This window comes from Temnothorax curvispinosus, unplaced genomic scaffold (genome assembly GCF_003070985.1).
Source record: "Temnothorax curvispinosus isolate PA1 unplaced genomic scaffold, ASM307098v1 QBEX01002391.1, whole genome shotgun sequence".
NCBI classification, from domain to species: domain Eukaryota; kingdom Metazoa; phylum Arthropoda; class Insecta; order Hymenoptera; family Formicidae; genus Temnothorax; species Temnothorax curvispinosus.
The window spans coordinates 89,912-110,416 of NW_020212171.1; the positions used below are offsets into that span (position 1 = coordinate 89,912).

The window sequence follows — 20,505 nt, forward strand, 5'->3', positions numbered from 1 at the left end:
GTACACTCTCCATTCTTTCTAATGGACATTAACAATAAGATTACTGGATTTGTTTCTTGTAGGCATTATATTTTATATTGGCATTGTATATATTTTTATACTCCACTTCTCATATCTTGTTTTATATTTATTTGTGTTCCAATCTTTACCGACCACTGCGAGTGCGAGATTTATCGAATACGACGGCTATAGTTTTCGCATACAGGGTAAAACATCGATTCTGTATTGACAGACGGGAATCGGTTGTGTTTGGTCGTGGTTTTGAGAAATCGCGTTTCAGATTAGCGTCGGCTGGATATCAGCTGGACTTCAGTCACTTGCGAGAAATGTTGCAGCACCCGAAATAATACATAAATACGTAAATTCGAGCGCTGCGATATCTGAGTACATTTTAGCTGCTTAATGATGTGTCGAGATGATGCTTGTTACGAAAATACGTTAACCGAACAACGTCCAGCGTGGATACGCCAAATCGCATTTATATCACTTACCTTCCGGCTGAAAGAAAAAGAATCAATTTCTCGGCATTAATGTACCGGCGGCATAAATTTTCGTATACGCAATTTCGGTTAAAACTGGTGCGGTTTAACATAAACGTAAATGCAACATAAGCTTCTCTCTAATCTACTCTTTTCGTCGAGGATGTGATAGGTGGACTAAAAAAACAAGTGACAACACAAACGAGTTATTAAACCAAATATATAGTACATTTCTTATTGTATATAAAAATGAAAATATATTAAAATGCATTTGATATTGCTTAGAAATAATAATAATAATGTGTGGCGATAATAATAATCGTAGTGATAATCAATCGTAATCGTAATAATGAGTGTAGTAACCGTACTGATCCAAAGTAGTAATAACAGTAGCAATAGCAGCAGAGCGGCAGCGATAATGTGTAATAGTGATCGTAGTGATAACGGCAGCGGTAATGACAGCCCGCGAAACTAGTTGCGATAACTCGTTGATGACAACGAGAATACGGGAATTGATAATAATAACAATAATAGTGATCGTAGCAATACAGATAGCGATAGCGATAATAAGAACGATTATGACGTCAAATGATGCTGATGCTGATGAAAATAATATTTAATAGCTATAATGACGATGACGGTTGATGTGTGTGCCGGTGATACAATAAAAAAAAATAATGATAAAGTAATATAATCGCGTCATATAGTATATAAATATATAATAGTAATGATGATAATAACGGTAATAATAGCGACACGGCAATGACGCCGGTCACGATGACATCGACGATGCGATTGTATATAGTTAATAAATATATATTATAACCAAGACATTGTGAAAAATAACGTAACAGAATTATCACGGTATATAACGCACACGGGTTTTCGTTCAAAGCCCAATTCGCATTTACGAGTAATATAAACGTTGCGTCACTGCGTTCTTGACATTATTTTATGTGCTACATCGTCATCTCGAACGTTGCTTTACGCGCAAATGCGACATGGTCTCACGAAACGATTTTGTACCAAAACGGAATCATCCTTCCAAGATAGTGGAGACTTTTCCAAAGTTTTTTTTTGTCGGGGTAAGCCGATATGTTGATTACACACAAGTGCTTGACATTGTCGTAAGGCTTTATACTCGGAGAGTTTATATTCCATGTAATTCTTTCTGCATCGCTTTCATGCGTTTATAGTCAGCGGTTGCGTACGGATATTAATCGTGAAAAGCTATCTGTTCTCGATATCCAAATAGATATCGTAATGTATAATCCTATTATAACGCAAGTAACGGAAAATTAAAGGCTTATTATATCGTTAGAAAGATGTCACGCGAAAAAACCCTCGGTTTTCTATTTTTCTTTCTTTTTTTTTTGTGGTTTTTTTTTCTTTCCTTTTCAACGGCTGTTTTCGGTAAGGTGTCCTATCGCGCTTATCATTTAGCTCTATGGAAGTAACGGAGAAGTTCCCTACGGAAACCGCGGAGGTTTTATGGGGAAGTAAATCATCTTCGACAAAGCATTGACATAATCTCTGTGCACAAAATCATCTACAAAAAAAGAAACCATGGAGAGAGAGAAAAAAAGCGGAGATAAGAAAACTGGGTATGTGCGTCGAAAATGAGAGTAAGCTCGTTTTCACGAACGTCTCAATTGTTGTACTACACAGTCGAGCTTAAGATTATATCGATTGCTACATCTACCGGCGCTCCTCCTTGGGCAAAAAGAAAAATAAGAATATGAAAAGAAAGGAGAAAACGTAAGGAAGCGTCTCTTTCGCTTGGCCTATCCGATTTCCGCGAATCTGCAGCGCGATGACCTCCTCTGCCGATCCTCCTCTCCTAACGTATATTTGCGCGCGCGCGCGCGTTCTCTCCTCATAAATTTATAAATTCTTTAACTTAACGTTTAGGTACTTTTAAGCAACGATTTGGTAACATCAGTCAAATAATTTTCACGCATCAGTCCAATATATATATGTATATATATATTAGCACTCGTCGCCTAATTAATTAAAACAAAAAAAATCGCGATGTGAGATACGGATCAGTCCAAATCAGTCGTCGATCCAATTGTGTCGCAGATAGCAGCGAAATAAACTACATACAGATACATATGCAGTAAATTTATATATAATGGAACACGTCGTGATTCTCTCTCTCGGGCGAATCAGGTCAGTCGGTTATATGCGACTCGCGCGTCTCCCTACATTTCCGATGCGATAAAAGGATCTCGCGAAGCTGCGCGGCCCGCCGCGACACGTGCGAATCAACAAATATTTTCAGTCTTTCCCGTGCTCGGAAGCCTGGTAGTTCCTCAGATTGAACATTTTTTTTCGGCAGCGCCTAATCATCAGAACCGAAAGAACGTTCTTGCTCAGCTCAACGCGCCACGAGGCCACGATCTCACGCTTCGTCGCGCGTCGCTTTCAAGCCGATCGAACAAAGACCATCTTACCGTAAAAACCAACAAAGTGTTAACTAAAAACTAGAAACTTTAAAATATTGCGAGCATTCGCAAGATAATTCTATAAAGCGAGTACATATAAACGTCAGTTGCGCGTCTATGATATTTTTGCGTGGGAGACCAATCAAGCTTACGTTAATCCTAATGGTTGCCTTTTTTTTTTATAAACCGTCGATATTCCCGGTCGCAATACTTTTGTCAATTGCACATCCTTTTGCAAGCCGTAAAACTTCGACAGTGCACGATATTGTCATGTATCTTTACGGCATGTACGTTACAGTACATATTACATCCCCCCCTACATTATTTGAAAGCGACGCGCAACCAAACGTGATAATGAAGAATGACGTCCCAACGGCTGTTACCATACCAAACTAACGAGTCTTCGATATAACGCATAAACCGGTGGTAATCTGTTGGCTGCACGATATCGCGTGTTACAGGAATATAACACAAAAGCGAAGAATTAAACGAACAGTAAACAAAGAAGACGCTCAAATAATTCTCTATTAATATATAAATTGTAGTTAAATATTCAGTCAAATTTACATTAATTTCATTAATAATTTATTATTCGCATAATATCGCACCGACCGCTGATCGGAGGACAGATATATCTACATGTGTGTGCGTGCACACACATGTATACGCGTGTACATTCGTACGCGCGAAGTAATGCACGAACGTACACAAGCACGTCACACACACATATGTAAATATATATGTGTATATATATATATATATTTATATATAGATATATATTCGCAATTATATTTGGCCATTTTTTTACATTAGTCACAAATTCGTTTCTTCGAATAACTCTACTAATTTAAATATTATCAATATCAGTCCTTTCTTGTCCTGACCACTATATAAAATTGTGTTCGTTATTCTCGTAATTTAAAGCTTCATTCTTCTTCCTCATCCTCTCCGTTTCCCTCGAATTAACAATCTTTTTGCCCTTGTTTTACCTCTCAGCGCACAATCTTTTCTCCTTATTTAAATTATCTGCGCTAATGCATTTCGCGTCACACATAATTTCGCATACCCGTGGAAATGTACAAGATGGTTACAATATGATTCCTTGAAAGTTTCTAAAGTTCTCGCGATATATATACTACATGATTTATTACCCCGAGTATTAAAAAATTCTAATCTTCATCCGTCGTTAATGTGAAAGACCTAAATTAATTCAAGAAACGTATAATCGATAACTTTTGTTTATTTTTATCCGACTCGCGGAAAATCGACAAGTCAATACTTCCTGCGCATTTACATCGATATTTACCCACGTAACCATTGACTAATCGATCCTAAAATATGCTCATTTTGAATGCGTTCGAAAAGATATATATACTTATTAATCCGGATTATAATGCGAGAAGCGGAAAATACGTGTGACGCAACGAGATGCATTCCATAAAACATAGTTTAACATAAATTATCATAGCCTATCTATAAATGCATTCAACGTGCATGTACACCTGCGTCCAGAGATTGCCTATACGAGCCGAAGTGTGAACACACCGATATGCGAGTTCGTGCACGCGCGAACATCAGTTCGTCACCCGAGACGAGAATTCGCGCGTATATTGGGATTTGTGCACTTTCAGAAAAAAATATATATATGTATGGGCGCGTACCTGTCCGCACGGGACGCGCCGCGCGTTGTTTCTTTCCGGTCGATCCATTGTCGAGTTACGATTCGTTGTGCGATCGGCGTGAGAACTCGAAAGGTCTGCGGGACACAAATCGGTGGAAGACGCGACACGCGCGTGTGTGTGTGTTCGTAACGATAGAGAAAATTCTGGTTTCTCCTGTCAATGGTACCGCGACGAATTAGCTTCAATAAAAGAAACGATATGAAATAAGAAATTATTTACTTTACGGCAGCTAAAAGTACCTACATTCGTGTTACGCAGGCAGGAAACGCGATAAGGCTCCTATCCTCGACTTGATCGCGAATTGGATCCTGCGGTTCAATCGTGCTCGAGTCTTATTGTGATCCTGCAGCTTCGGTCACTCGATTCGCACTGTCACACAGACCCTTCGGTCCTATCGCGATCGCCATGGTTCGGCCTTAATGCAGTCTCACTCCAATCGCTTCCTCTAGTCGCGATCTAAATTTATTATAGCTCCACTGGCATCCCCCGCGCGGGTCACGCGTCCGATACACTCCGCAGTTACACTTCCGCCAACGTGATTCGGCCCTATCGACTTCCAGCCCTACCCGACTTTCGTATCTGTATTTCGAATGCGTATCAGGGAATCTATTTCATTAACGGAAATAACACGGGCACTAGTCATGCCTCGCTGTTTTAAGTCAACTTCGCTTTAACTGTACACCGGTTCAAGAAAGTCTTGTCTTAAATGCAACTCGACCCATTTCAACGACCGTCGCGAAACACTCCGTACTCCAACACGGTATCGACCTCGTCGCACACAATTTCGCCGAAGTGACCCCGTATACTGTGCAATCGGTATCGACGTAAACGCAATCGCCGACCATGTCACCCTAGTCCTCGCACGTTAGCATTATGGTGGACTCACATTCGCTCGCAATTGTGCTCTCGACATCTCTCATCGTGTCCCAACTCTCGCGTTCGCACACCGTAAAGCGGCTCCGTCCTCAAGAAAAATAGAAGATTATCTCTCGTTAACTAGCCGAGCCACACAACGATCGTGCTTTAGGCCGACGCGCGTGCATTCGTCAGCTCCTGCCTACTAGCAATCTATCGCGATAGCCGTGTTCGCGTGACACAAAACGGTGATGTCCCAGTCATCATATAGGCTTCTTCACCAAGCGTGAATCGTCCAGGTTCTACTAAAATATAGCGGTTCACGGTTATATGCAGTGACAAGTATGTATATATGTATACGGCTGCCTGTCTGTGAGTCACTTAGAATGCGAGTGATCTATCGGTTCCGGACATAACACAAGCGTCCAAAAGACCTTCAGAATTTCTCAAAACTTCTTCGGAACACGTTTCGAACGTTTTCTGGACCTTTGTATTATTTTGGCATTAACAGCACGCGTATCTTTCGTCCCGTCTTCCCGCCCATTTGCTCCCTCGAACTGACAAAGTCGCATTACCATCAAAAAGCCATGAGAGAAAAACGCGTCGCGACTGTTCGAGAGATTCGGTCGAACGCTCCGAAGCCGTAGAATGCGAAATGGACGAGAAGGAGCGTATAGAATGAGACATTTCGGCCGGATACCACGAAAGTGGAGTAATCTGTGTTCATGGAATATATTATAAAGCGAAGCTCCCATCGGTATGCCGCGAAACGGAAACAGCCGTAACACAATTAGCCGGTACAATAAGAGCAATAATAATAATAGTAATACCAATAATAATATTAATAACAATATTAACAGCAATACTAATAATTATAATAATTGCAATATACAATATGAGTAATAATAATAATAATAACAAAGTAAGGTACTTTATGTAAAATTCGTTAGGTATCGTAAAAACGAATGTAAGTCTATATAGGATAGCCCGCGCTAAAGCATTTAATATGGAATGAATATATTAGGGTAAAATATATGCGTATATATATGTATGTATATATATATTGTATATATTAAACCATTGCATCTCACTTTTCCCGATTCAAGCGACGACGAAAAATGACGATATAAGAATATTTTCTCGCAGATTTAGGTTAATTCGATTACCCTTTTCTGCTTCGGAAAACCATATCGCGTTCTCTTCAAACCATCGGAACCATGTAAATCGGGCAATATTTAATATCGAAAACGATTAAACTCTCGAATGCTGTGCCTATCCCGGGGCTCGCTTGCAGTCTTATCGAAATTTATTTTTGGACGCTTCTACCTATACTTATCTGGACGATCGTGTCTTCGACACTAAAAACCTTCCTCGAATAATATATCCCATTTCTCGCGATTATATCGATCTAACTAATAAAGCTTAAATTAATTCGCGTTTCATAGCCAATAAGCGCTCTTGACATGGTTTCGACAATGATTCACCTCGTCCCGCATTTCGCGAAACAATGCCGAAGCTTTAGCCAAAGTGCGTCTACAATTAAATCCCAAACTAACGATTCCGAGACTGAAGCAGCTATAATCACAGCGAGTTCAAATCTCTATGTTACAGGACGAGCTTTGTGTTCTATTCGCGAAACGGCGAAAGAAATCACGATAATTAATGCGAGTCACGATAATCGCTGCCTCTGTAGCGTCGGAAATTGTACTCAATGAGATTATACACCGACGTCAATCTCCGAAATGATATTAAAATCGGCATTCGCGTGTATCCAGTCTATTGTATGACCTGTCGTGCGACCGATCATTTATATTCTCCTGCGGCATTAACAGAAATTTAAAAAAAAAGTAAGAGAAGAACATACGAGAAGCGTACGCTAAAAAAATAAGTACAAGTAATTATAAAATTAAAATTACTTTTCTCTACTTTAATCCATTGGCACTGGGTCCCGTAAACCATAACGCCAGTGTGTGTGTGTGTGTGTGTGTGGGTGTGTGTATGTGTGTGCGAATCTTACGTGCAAAATCTAAGTAATCGCTTCCGTGAATTACGTGCGATAGGTGCGAATAAACGATTTGTTAACAACACACGCCTCGAGGATTACGCGTTGATTAGAATCAACTCGAAAATCAACTCGCAAAACCAACCCTAATTTCAATCATCTTGATTGCACCCCCGTTCAGTCTCATTCTTTTTCATCACAACTTTGTCAAGTAATTAGATCCTAAAACTTCCTTGAAAGTTCGGGAGCGCGACATCAACGTTAATATCACCGTCTCGTCATAATATCCAATTACGAAATAAAAAAATGGGAAAATATACGTATATATATATAAAATAACGGTGCGCGAATTCTCTACCGATTCCCAGTTCGCGCATGATAACGACATTCACCACGTACTCTCACATCTGGAAGCACTGATTTCTCGCGGGCCGACGTTTCCTACTTTTTACAAAAATTGTTGCCGAGCGGCTGAGACACAGGAGGAAGATTTTTAAGGACGCACACGCACAAACATCGTGAACACAATGGCGACATTCGACGCAATTCCTCTATTGTCTCTCGAAAAGTGACCGAGTTGTTTCCGATATAATCGCATCTTCCTCGGGTGATCGAGTGGCTAAAAGAATCCACAGATCCCGCATCCTATGGTCCCAAATGTCAAACCCATTATGACCGATGTACAATCGACAAGCGATAATAACGTAACAATTGCGTTTCGAAAAGTCTCGTACAAAACGTCGGCGGTCCGTTACCGGTCAAAGGTATCAATTTTCACCGTATATTTATCGCTAAAAGTGTCCGTCTGATTCTCATCTCGCGACGGCTTTATACGTGGCCTCGTATTAACCCTTTAACGCCTGGATTGGCAAATTGCCCCACGAATTATTTTCATGATTATGTACCGCAGCCTTCTTATAGTTTTCGACATTCTAACAAGAAGATATCATGGCAAAATACATGAATTCGAAACCATGACAACATAGGTACTCTTAATTAAAGGATCTTTTGATAAACTAAACAAGCAAAATCAGACGGCTGTACGCGTCCAGCGTTAAATATGCGCGGTTAATAATTGTTAATCGATGAATCGAGTAACGGGCTGAAATCACTCGTCTTTCCGAACATTCGACGTCGTTTTTCGTTTGTTTGTTTTTTGCCTTTTTTTGGCTAAACAGCAAGAATTCGAGAAGAGAACGACGCGATTCTCTCCGGATGGCCAACGCTGCCGACGCGACGGCCTGGTCGATCGCACGGCCGTCGCGAGCAGCGCGGCAACATTTCTTTTTTAGCGTCTATTAAGCTCGTTTCGTGATGTCTCTTGGCACGTAAGACACGCGCGTGCGCAATCACTTCTATTTCTGCCTACGGTGATAGATGCTCTTGTGGTTGTTCAGGCTGTTGAGCGTCCTGAACACCTTGTGGCAGAGCGCGCAGACCGCGCTGTTCAGGGGCTGAAAGTGCTGCTGCTCTTTGTGTCGCTTTAGGGTGAGCTTCGTGGAGAGAGTCTTGCCGCACACGTCGCACGTGTAGCAGATTCCTGGTGGCAGCAGGCTACCGTGTAACGGGTGCGACAGTCGCATCGCGAGGATCGCCGAGGGCGGACCTGAGATCCGCGCGATCACACAGACACATCGATTTTTTTTTTTATAGATTTAGATCGCGAGAGATATTTTTTTTCCATTCGGATGGAAATGCCGCCGAAGACGTAAGAAATGCGAACGTAAGAGAAAGAAAGAGGCAACGGCGATACGATGGAGCGTTTTTACAAAGCGGTAGACAAGCAAAGCGAGACAGGGAGAAGTTATACGTGTGAGTTGATAAATATAACAGATAGAAAAAAAAAGTGGAGGCGGTGCACAAATCGATAAATTATATGATGAAAAGCAGATTTTAAACGTGCGTTCATGAAGAAACGAAAAAGTAAAGGTAGATACACACAGGTAGATAGAAATGTAGATAACGTAAAATAGAGACATAGACAGATACATAAATGCAGATATGAACGAGCGTAAAAGAGGGAGAAAACGTGAAGTATGCAAAGAGATTTGAAAAAAAAAGAAAGAAAAATGAGAGAAAGAGAGAGAGAAAAAAAGAGAGAGAATGAAATCAAGTACCATAGTCCGTTACATATGCATCGACACCCAATTAAAAAGAAATATTTCCATTACGAACCAATATTTGTGGTGTAGGAGGCACACGGAGAGCCACGTGTGTGGATGGACCCCCAGCGCAAGTCCGTGTTCGTGAAGGTAGCGGGTAGGTACACACAGAACAATGACGAACCAGAGCCAAACGTATAGCCGAGCGAGCGGGACCGGGAACAAACAAGAACAAAGATACGACTGCTATTAATATCACTGGACAAGATTAGTTACGATACGCTGCTAAGTATTCTTGCATGATTAGGGCTAGAGAGACAGGGTGATATGCCAAGGTGTTAAGGGCCAAAATGTGAGGTTTTCGTTGACAGTCAAAATATGGGCAGGTCGGCTGGTTGAGGGAAAAGACGGTTTAAGGAGGAGCGGGTTTGAGGATTAAATCGGGATCGATCGAGAGCAGATCGGCAGTGGTATCGAAGGAAGTTGCTACTGAATATCCGCCGATACTCTTACTGACAGCCTGTTGAAGTGTCCCTGCGAGCCACGTACGTTGCTCGAGTACTTCGTTTCTGCTGCATCTTTAGTCGCAGAGAAATATAAATGTGGCTCGGAGCTCTGGTTTGTCATTGGTCATGCATAAATAAGCGCGACGATTCGTGGACCGCCGGAGGAACGACAGTGCGATTTGCGCGGATTTCTCGTTACCGTAAAAAGACAAAGAGAGAAATCTTCGTTTGCTTTGCGTCTTGGAAGTTACTTTGCAATCGATATTTCGCTTGTTTCACATTTTCACTTATGGCTGCATTTATGTATTTCTAGTTTACGAGACGCAATAACAAGTGTTGAAGATTTCGTTCTTTGTGATAACGAAAAGTCCGAAAAGAATCCGAAAGAGCGAAAATCCAAGACGGTCGTTTATTATAACCGTTTTGCTGTCATTGTGAAATGAAGAACAAGGATATTGTAAACGCGATTTGAGTTTCATAGTCAATATAATTCGACATTTGTATCTTGCTATATACGTGATCGAGTATTGCGCTTGGAGCTAACCAAGAAGAAATCCAGAAATGATTGATAAGGCGATAAATTATACTTCAATCCGTACTTATCGTAATTTATGAACATTTATGATGGGATACCGAATGAGACGGAAACGATGCCCGATGAGAGAAAAAAGGTATTCCAAGCGAGCTTAACAAGCAACGAAATGTCCGCACATACCTTTCTCCGAGCTGTAAAAGTAAACGTGCCACTTTCTTCCGGCATATTAACTGACTTTCGATGGAAAAAGGGTAGTATCTGTAGTATCAACAGTGGAGGCGACGACGGTAACGGTAACTAATATATATAAAATAAAAGTAACGGTCACAGTAGAGAGTGTAATAGTTAGAGGCAATAGTAGCAGGAGTGACAATAGCAGCAGCAACAATAATATGAAAACTTGCCGATAGAGAAAAATGTTAATGGCGATAACAACTACTACAACACATCAAATAGAAAAGATAATATAATGATAACATCGGAGACAAAAATATCTTTTTTTTTTTTTCATTTATAAATAAGAGAAAGAACGATATATCCAGAAATAAACGTGCCTTTTTTATAAAACATTAATACGCGCACGCGCACCCACGTACACGCACGTACGTTCTATATCGATAAGTGTATCGTTTATTTTTAGCGATTATAATCTTTTAATGCACGTCTTGTTTACTTGCGAACATAGCTCCGACAATTTTTCCCAACATTTTTTCAATGATGTTTTCTTAAACGCGAGTGTTTGAGTAATCTAAAATAATAAGAACACATCGCTTCAAAATTGTAATTAATAATAATACAGAAACACTGTGTAAATGCTGATACATGTGCATGCACAAAGTAAAGCTTCAAAACGTGGAACAATCTGAAAAACTATGATGAATAACAATACTTATAATTTACGGATGCTTCTCCCACTTGCACTTCAAAATAACAATATTAATCCGCTTTTACGCTGTATCCAAGTTTAAATTAACCATCCTAACATAAAATTAATTTTTAATAAGTAAACCCTAATTTTTAATAAATATAAATCCTATTCAAATGTGATGGGCGCAAACACAATTGTGCAAAAAATCAGTAAAATGTCTACAACACATTTATATTTTATTTCCGATTTAATAAATCATAGAAATTCAAAATTAAAGCGACATAAAAGTATAGAAATATTAATTTTCCGTGTGAATATCGCGGAAAACTGATTAATTCTGCAAATAGCGCTAAATAAATTGATAGAATTGGTATATATAACACGTGTGTCGTGATGCAAATATATCTTAAATCCTTGAACATGAGATCTTATTGCTAAATCACAGCAAAGAAATTCTGTCGTGGATAGGGTATAAAGGAAGGCATCATATATCAGGAAAGAAGGAAAATTAAGGAGAACGGAGGGAAAAGGAACCACTATTTTATCCAATTATAATTGCCTTGTCTAAAGGAATGTGGAGAGCGTATATTACGAATAAATTAGATACATTAAATAATATTTTATTATCCCGTATTTGTACCGCACCTTTCCTTGTATCGCCACGTAGGACGATAAACAGAAAACAGAACTTGTCTGCAATTATCGTGTGTGCTCGTCACATAAATAATATATAAAAATAACAACAAATCGCGTGGCCCTTGTCGAAAATCGAAAAAGTTATGCCTATCACATAAGTAATCGCTCAGATTCTAATACACGCGGACCTACGGTCCGATCTTTCACTCGTTTCGCAACGCTATTTACAAATAATGCAGATACCTCATTTTTTTCATAAAAAATATCAATGCAGCTTTGCGCGCGTTATCGTTCATTTGCTCGAAGCGACATACCTGAATCACCTTTTCGGCTTTCGCATTTTATTTCAAGACGTCGCTCATCCGACCTGCATTTCACCGATCGTCACAAACGAAGACGCATTGTGTTACACAGACGCCTACTTTGTCGCGAGTGCATCCCTCGCGGACGATGATAGAAAACAACCCCGGCATACATTCGCATTAGAAACCGATCAAATCCGTTTCATCGACACGCTTACCGATTCAAGTGATTCAACTCGTTCGTGATTCCTCCACGCTACTCTGCGATAAGTTCATTGACGTTACACTAGATCACATTAAGTCGCAAAACAATCGTACGATCGATCGACTTTCTTTCGCACTTTGAACTGCCTGTCTTCTCATCAGTGCTCGAATACAGTAAAAACAACGGAGAACCGAGATTTCTACGTTTCGAATCCGTCGAATCTACATATTCCGCTGTACAGCGAGAAATACGTATTTTAATCGCCGACGATCCCCAAATTCCGGATCGCGTCGGATCTTAATCCGCATCGATAACGGCAACGTACGCCTGTGTCGCGTGAACATCCGGTACACCCTCGTCACCAAAAAATTCATGACAGAGGGAGAGAGAGAGAAAGCGAGGGGAGCAAACGGCGAGCAATCTCATCCCATTCGCGGATGCTGTTGAGGCTGGTGTTGCTGTTGCTGCTGCTGCTGCTGTTGTTGTTGCTGCTGTTGCTGTTGCTGCGCAGAGTAATTTCTCTCGGTGTGCTCTCTCTGGTCTCTCTGCCATTCGCGGGCCTGCGCTACTTCCTTTCTCTGTTGCTCGCTTTTGTTGTGCTGCCGATGGTAGATGCTCTTGTGGTTGCGCAGACTGTTTAGACTGGAGTAAACCCGCTTGCAGATGTTACAGATCGGTTCCTTGCTGGGCCTGGTGTGCACGTTCTGTATGTGCCGCTTCAACCGCGTTAGGGAGGTCAGGTTTTTGTTGCACGGCTCGCATCGAAACTCATCGCTCGCGCCGCTGCCGGCCAACAGACCTGGCGGCAGAACCAGACACACAGGGGTTACTACTTTTGTAGAGGTTTTTGGCGCACGGAACGTCGCACGGACGTCGGACAGGTGGACAAGTAGACATTAGACTGGGGCAGGGGAGGGTTGAGATAGATAGAGAGAAAGAGAAAGAGAGAGAGAGAGAGAAAGAGAGAGATATAGAGAGAGAAACAGAGAGAGAGAGAGAGAGAGAGAGAGAGAGAGAGAGAGAGAACATCATCCCCAATGTGCTTCTTTACTTTGTCCTTTTTTTTGGGAGGGAAAGTTTTTTCTAGCCGCGGCCTCGCCTCTCGCGATCGCACACCACCATTTCACGCTCCTACACCACCGTCACACATTTAAGATCACACCACCACAGTTTTCGCAGCTGAGAAAATATTGTGCGCCCGTGTGCTCTCTTTTTTTTGCCTCTTAGTACTTTATTTTGCGCCTTTATTAATCGAGCATACGTCGTACCACCGTCACCCGACAAGCCGTGCCCAAACTCGTTTACGTGTTATTTCTTAAAACCACCTTAAGTTATATATGCTTTATGGGTGCTGCTACTGTCGTTGCTGCCTTGCGCCTCATTGCGTAACGTAACGATTATCATGAGGGGAACACCGGATGCAACCATTGTCACCGTATATTTCTCGTTCTTTCTCCTTCTTTATTTTTCTTTTCTTTTTTTTTTAAGATTTTCGTACGGTCAACTTCTTTGTAAAACCGACCACGTTGTCACAGTTGTCATTACACTCGTTAATCCCTTTATCGTAATCATTATCCAAAGTCATATCGCCAAAAGTCATAGTCATTGTCAACCTCGTCGTCGATGTCAGTGTCATGTTATCGTTGTCATCGCCTCGATCTCTCTCTTATTCTCGTGCCGCTTGACCATCATCGTTATTGTAATTACTAATCATGTTATCGTCGCGATTATTCTCCTCCATTTTCATTTCGATCGTTTATTTCGTCTCACCTTCGAACCAGTCATCGATCTCGGCATTTCTGTACAGTTCGACGTCCATTATTGTCACGTGATCGATAGCTCCTCACCTTCAACCTCGTCAGTGTCTCAACATTACTATCATCGTTGTAGTAGTAATAATTTTATTCCTCTATTAGTTCGATCATTATCATTTATAATACCGTATAATAAACGGGTTTATAACCACCATTATGATGAGTACCGTCATCGTCCTTGTCTTTGGTCGTCAATATATTCTCCAGTATTATCATCATTATCTCGTTCGTTATTCCTGTCTCGATTATTGCCGCTATTTTCGTTTACTGCATTTGCATTCTCGCTACAGACTACATCTTGATTTCTCTTTTCTCACGACTGATTTCGTCAAGCTCATATGGAGAGTTTTACGTGACAGATCTTTATCAAAACGTTATAAAAGTAAAAGATGTAATCATTTATATAAAACATGTATAAATTATACTAGCTCCTGTAGCACTTATTGTTACTATCAAACAATATATTAATATTAATATATAAGTGAGAAAAAATAATTTTAAGACAGAAATGGCATCGAAAATGCTAAAACATCAAACAAGAAATGCTAATGCATGACGTAAGTGCTAATAATTTCATGTATAATTAATATCTCGAAATTTCAGTGATATTTTTAGAGAGTAGGACGATATAAGATGTCAAATGTTGTAATCTCTCAATTCATGTTGCTTTTCTTCCGCATATAAACGTCCTTCAAGTGATTCTACTCGACCGTAGTCTCGACCGGTTAACTGTACTTTATATAATCACGTAACGATCGAACTTAAATCTTTACTGTACTATAAACACACTATCAAGGCGTGTTATAATATCGATCGAATACGATGACAATGGTGATAATCGCGATGCTCTAATCCGGAAGGCTCCTCTAACAAGATTCATTTTTTTTTGGCAGCACCTCTCAGCTCGTCGCATGACGTTCATATCTTTCGAGCGCAATTAGGATAACACAGTGCAAGCAGTTCTAAAGTTCCAGCGAACAATCGTGAGCGATGAAGTTAGTGTTTCATGATCACCAGGTATATATATATCCATGTGTCGATGCATATTATTTACAGCAAAATAGAGCGTAATATCTTATATATATAGATATATGTACATGTACGCGTATGTGAATATGCGCGGGAGAGTGGAAATATGTGCGAGCTGTGTACACAAATGCGATATCTGTTTCTAATGAGGTGATGCGAATGAAGCGTAATGTATTCTATATTTCATGATTAATGGCATTTTCGTAGCCTTGAGCGAAAGAGCTACCAACAGAAGTTCTTTCTTCTCGCGCGATATTTAGGCCGTGAGAGATAGCGCTCGCTCATTAGAAACAACATTTTATTCGTTATTTCTTTTTTTTTCAATTATCTCCTTTATTTCCCCTCGCCGCTAAGTCGCGACGGTTCTATATATACGGCATTATTACGCCGCCGTAATAGTGGAGTCGAGTTTTTCTTAAATATAATTACAATCTCACGGGTGCAGGAACAATGAGATATTTATTTATATCAAAACGAACGCAGCTATACATCTTGTATAATCTGAGTCTTTCACGAAAACGTAACATTTTGTAATCTCTTTGTATACAACTAATGAAATGTCAGAAATTGCACAACGTCAAATAACATTTGATTGATAAATATGATCTATTATAAACAGTCAACCAGTATTTTTATAACGACTTGAATTTTATAATACGCTCAATGTCGAGGAATAGATAACATCAAAACAAGTCAAACTCTTTTTCCAATAAAAATCTCAGTGGATAAATGTCGACTAGTAGTATTATTTTATCAATACGAATATTAATGACTGATCTAGAAGACAAAAATAAACAGAAAAAGAGGGAATATCGAAAATTTAGACCGGTATAATTTTAATGAGCCCGATTTTGATACTATCACGTGAACCCGAAATAACATATCTGACACACTTTCGTTACCAAAAACCAAACGAAACATAATATTACAAATAAGCGTAGAGGTCATCGAAATTCAAAACTCTACAAAATTACATTGGTTCTCTCAGTTCGTTCGGGTGTAAGTTCATTAAATCAATAACTATACTCTAACTACACTGTATAATATTGCGTTTCCGGAATTCCGGCTTACAGATAAGGAATTATTAATAGTTTTTTTTCTTCTTTGGTCTCAACCGAGGTAATCTGCCGGTGGAATAAACGACTAGCAACATTCCGCTCCAATACTGTTGAGATATAATTACAATACATCAGCGGTAGTGTAACATACTATAAGTGGAACACATTTATACAAAACGGGTATGTCTTCTATTGACAGCCGGTAGACTACATCCATCTCTCTCTCTCTCTCTTTTCGTAGAAATCTCCAAGGTCTGGCATCGTGTGTGTATTCTGCACACGATATTCTTAGTTCTTTTATTCGTCCTGTTTTACGATACGACGGAGAGGCTCGTCCTAGATTAGTACCGCCGGTCAATACGTAACTTCGCACTGTGCCTCGTGCTCCTTGCGGTCCTTGCGAGCGTGATACTGGCTCTTATGACTGACCAGACTATTCCTGGACTTGTAGCTCCTGCCGCACTGGTCGCAGGACAAAGATTGCGGCACGTAGAAATGCGTGTCGGCCAAGTGCCTCTGCAGGGACCAGGCGCGAGAGAAGGTTTTCTGGCAGAAATTGCAGTAAGTGCGATTCGAGGATTTGTGATCCGGTTCGTGATACGACCGCGACGACGCGTCTACGTGTTTCGATTGCACGAGACCGTTTCGCGAACGTAGCCATCGCAGATCGAACGGCGATACGTCATTGTTCGAAGATCTTCCGGACGTTTGCGGCTGCTGTTTATCTCGAAGGCCATCGTGACGATACTCGTGCGCTGAATCGAGATCCGTGTGCCTCTCGATCGTGTGACTCGACAGGAGGCAGGACTCGAGCTCGTCCATCCGCGGCGAGATGGGCTCCGATTTCAGCACGATCTCCATCGGATCGTTAATGTTGTCTAAGAGATCGATTATCGGCAGCTCTTGGTGCTGCGGTTGCATCACTGTCTCGCCGTATCGATTTGCGCTTGTATTTTGGTTCGATTCCTGTATTTTTCGTTGGTATTCGATGTTGGTAGTGGACTGCCAACCCCCGTCCTCCTCGGCGACCTCCTGGTCTGCAACCAAAGAGGAGGGGGCTGAGTCCAACCGGATTCACGCGACATCATTTAGTACCATAACGAATAACTTTCAGTATAACGAATATTTATTCTCTCTCTTTCTCTCACTCTCTCTCTTTCTCCCCCCCCCCCTCTCGCTTTCTCTCCCACTCACACACTCTCTCTATTTATCGTCATAATAATGTAATACGCGCGATTTTTTAAGCTGATTCTCGACAAGAATGGATTCAAACGCTTTTACTAAAATGAGTAATATCCAAAGATTGTGTATTCTTAGCACAAAGTCGACGTTGAAATGAGAGCGACATCTTGTCGTAGCGTTGCGAGACGGCGAGAGTCAATAAATCCTAAACCATGACTGACTTGAGAAAGACCCAAACTAGATATGTTCTCGAAGAGAATGGCACACAATGTCTATTCAATCTATTCAATTTGAAGTTATTTAAAATTAGGATCCTTTTTATAATATAATAGCGGAAAAGAAAATGTCATTTAAACTGTCATATCGAAATCTGTAATTCTGCTCTTGACGGCGGAATTATGGAGTTAAAAGACTAGACGAGGAAAAGCAGATATGAATAATTATAAAGTAAATCCAACGTGATACATCGATGCGATTGTAAAACGGATAACGCGTTGGATTGACTCGCGTGCCATCGCCCGTGGGCGGGGCGCTTTTACTCGTCATTTATTTTAATTCCATGATTTTGCCGTGAACAATATTAAAGATTTAATACAGCAATTTCAAATAGATGATTTTTTTTCTTCCGCTATATCTCGTTGACAGCAGGAATTTAGAGTTAAGTTTGGCTAGTTCGAACGATTCGTTGCAATTGATCTGTCGAGAGCTAATTCGAACATTCGTACGCAATCCGGTCTGTATCCGAGTCGAGTCCGTCGAGAGACAACGCGTCGGCACATTTGACACCGTAACATTCATCGGGCGAAGCATGTCGGTAGGACGACAACGATCGTCGTCAACACGGGAGCACGGCGGAGTTCGCGGACGCTTCTTTGCGGGATTTTACCCAGCCGGTTACCCGTGGCAACGCTACCCCACGTCGGTCCTCCGCTTCTCTACTTCGCCCTTCCTCTCTTCGTGTTTCGCGCCCCTCGTGATCCTGCCGCCGCCGCCGCCGCAGCCCGCGCGCGCGCCTCCCGGACCCCCGCGTTCACCCCGAAGCGTTTCCCCCTCGCGATACAACCGAGAAGAAGATATATACGTAGGATGTGTATTATTCTTAATAACCCCTGTATGCCGTTACGCTGTATTATGACTGATGTTGACTCTAAGCGCGGTGAGAGAAAGAGAGGAGCAGCTACGATCGATAGGCTGCTCCGCTCCAGGTAAAACGAGTCCAGGACGCGCGGGAACGTCGCGGAACATCGGGGAGAAAATTTACAGCACGAGAATTTTTAGATCAGCTTCGCGCGTGCCGTCGAATATTTAGCTATCTGCATAAATGCGACATTAACAGTCGTCCCGAGTATACGACTGGGTACGCTGCAACGAATAGATTTCATCTGAATGCCGTCGGAACGATCGCTATTCCGCATTTAAACGATACGTGACATAATAATTCTTTTCTCCAACCGGTAACTGTGTAACTACGCAATTCGAAAAGAGAACGTACTCAAACGCATATGTATGGAGCATCTTTTTTTTTCGTTTTTTCTTTAGTCGTCTCAGCTTGCATAAAACGCGCGCGCGTTCGAGAATATCATAAAAACCGAGAGGTAACCCGTTCTCGCGCTCTGCACAATATCCGTACCCCCAGCGACGGAAAGGATGGGCGTTCCGCAATAGGCAAGCATTATGCCGATAGACAAGCGATCCCCTTTTCTCTACGCTTGCCGGAGGAAACGGAGGGAGGATGCTGGGCTGCGGAGTGTGCACGCACGGCGGCCGCGCTATTCTCTAGCCAAACCCGTTCGGACAACGAAGAGAGAGAGAGCACATGTTTTACGACGCGCAAGAGACATCTCACAAAGCGACTCGAGAAGTTTTCTCATGTAGATTGTGCATCGCTATTCTTAGCGAGGAGCACTCGTTGGCTTCTCTAACAGGCGCAAACAGCGGGCTGTTAGAGATATAAGCCAGTTGCACTTCTTGCTCTCCGTCTCTCCGCGCTAATCTTCTTCAGATTATACGAGAGAGAAAGAGAGAGAGAGAGAGAGAGATTTCGAAAAGCATGGAAGCGATTTAAGATGCATTCAATTACATAAACGTCTCATTAAATTCTATCATTTCGGTAATAACGCGCGATCGTTCGGACCATACGCGAAGGTCAACCGGGTAATAGCGATATTGGAATATTTTTTAACGATAAACAATATACAGTTATAGAATCGTTATAATATGAAAAAACGATAATATTTATATTCGGTAGATATTACGAAGCGAGAATTACAATTGCTTATATCGATGTCACTGTTAAGTGACTTTATATCGCGCATTCTTTATTTTCCGGTCGTTTCGGTTATTTTATTTTCGACTAGATACGCGATATTAACGACAAAGAGAAAGTTCATCGTAACTTGCGACGTATAATTGATTGTATCTACCGCTTGCATATATTCCCAGCGTCTATCCTCACAGAAATCTCAGATAAAGGAACGCGTTTATCTGAATAGATAATCGCTGATAACATCAAGGAAAGTCTATGTAGTCATAATCGCCGGTGATGCGATCATCGGTTTCCTCTTTCTTTCACCACCACGATATCTCCGTCATACTACAGCATGACGTCGCTCATTTGTGTCGCGATTATTGTGATCGATGTGTGTACCCTAATCGACGAGAACCTATGAGGAAAAGGAAAGAGCTTTGTTTGGAAGATTCGTTCGGAAGATCGTGGGCCATGACGACGAACGACAGAGCGAAAGTGCAATCGCCGTGCCCTCTGCCCCCTTCCTCTCTCTCTCTCTCTCTCTCTCTCTCTCTC

The 20,505-nt window shown here is 41.3% G+C and overlaps 1 protein-coding gene across 18 annotated transcripts in view; it reads right to left on the minus strand.

Moving 5' to 3' along the window:
- Positions 1 to 20,505, minus strand: part of LOC112451577 (broad-complex core protein) — a 64,590-nt gene that overhangs the window by 12,284 nt on the left and 31,801 nt on the right. For 12 of the 18 annotated variants that reach the window (XM_025011244.1, XM_025011239.1, XM_025011250.1 and 9 more), the window contains one exon: positions 14,108 to 17,557. The exons of 2 other annotated variants lie outside the window; for them this stretch is intronic. In XM_025011244.1, coding sequence (XP_024867012.1) covers positions 16,875 to 17,557 — 683 coding nt within the window. In that variant the 3' untranslated portion in view covers positions 14,108 to 16,874. Of the gene's footprint in view, positions 1 to 7,331; positions 9,072 to 9,103; positions 13,419 to 14,107; positions 17,558 to 20,505 lie in introns of those variants that run through there. 4 more of the 18 variants (XM_025011257.1, XM_025011255.1, XM_025011252.1 and 1 more) reach the window with 2 other exon arrangements.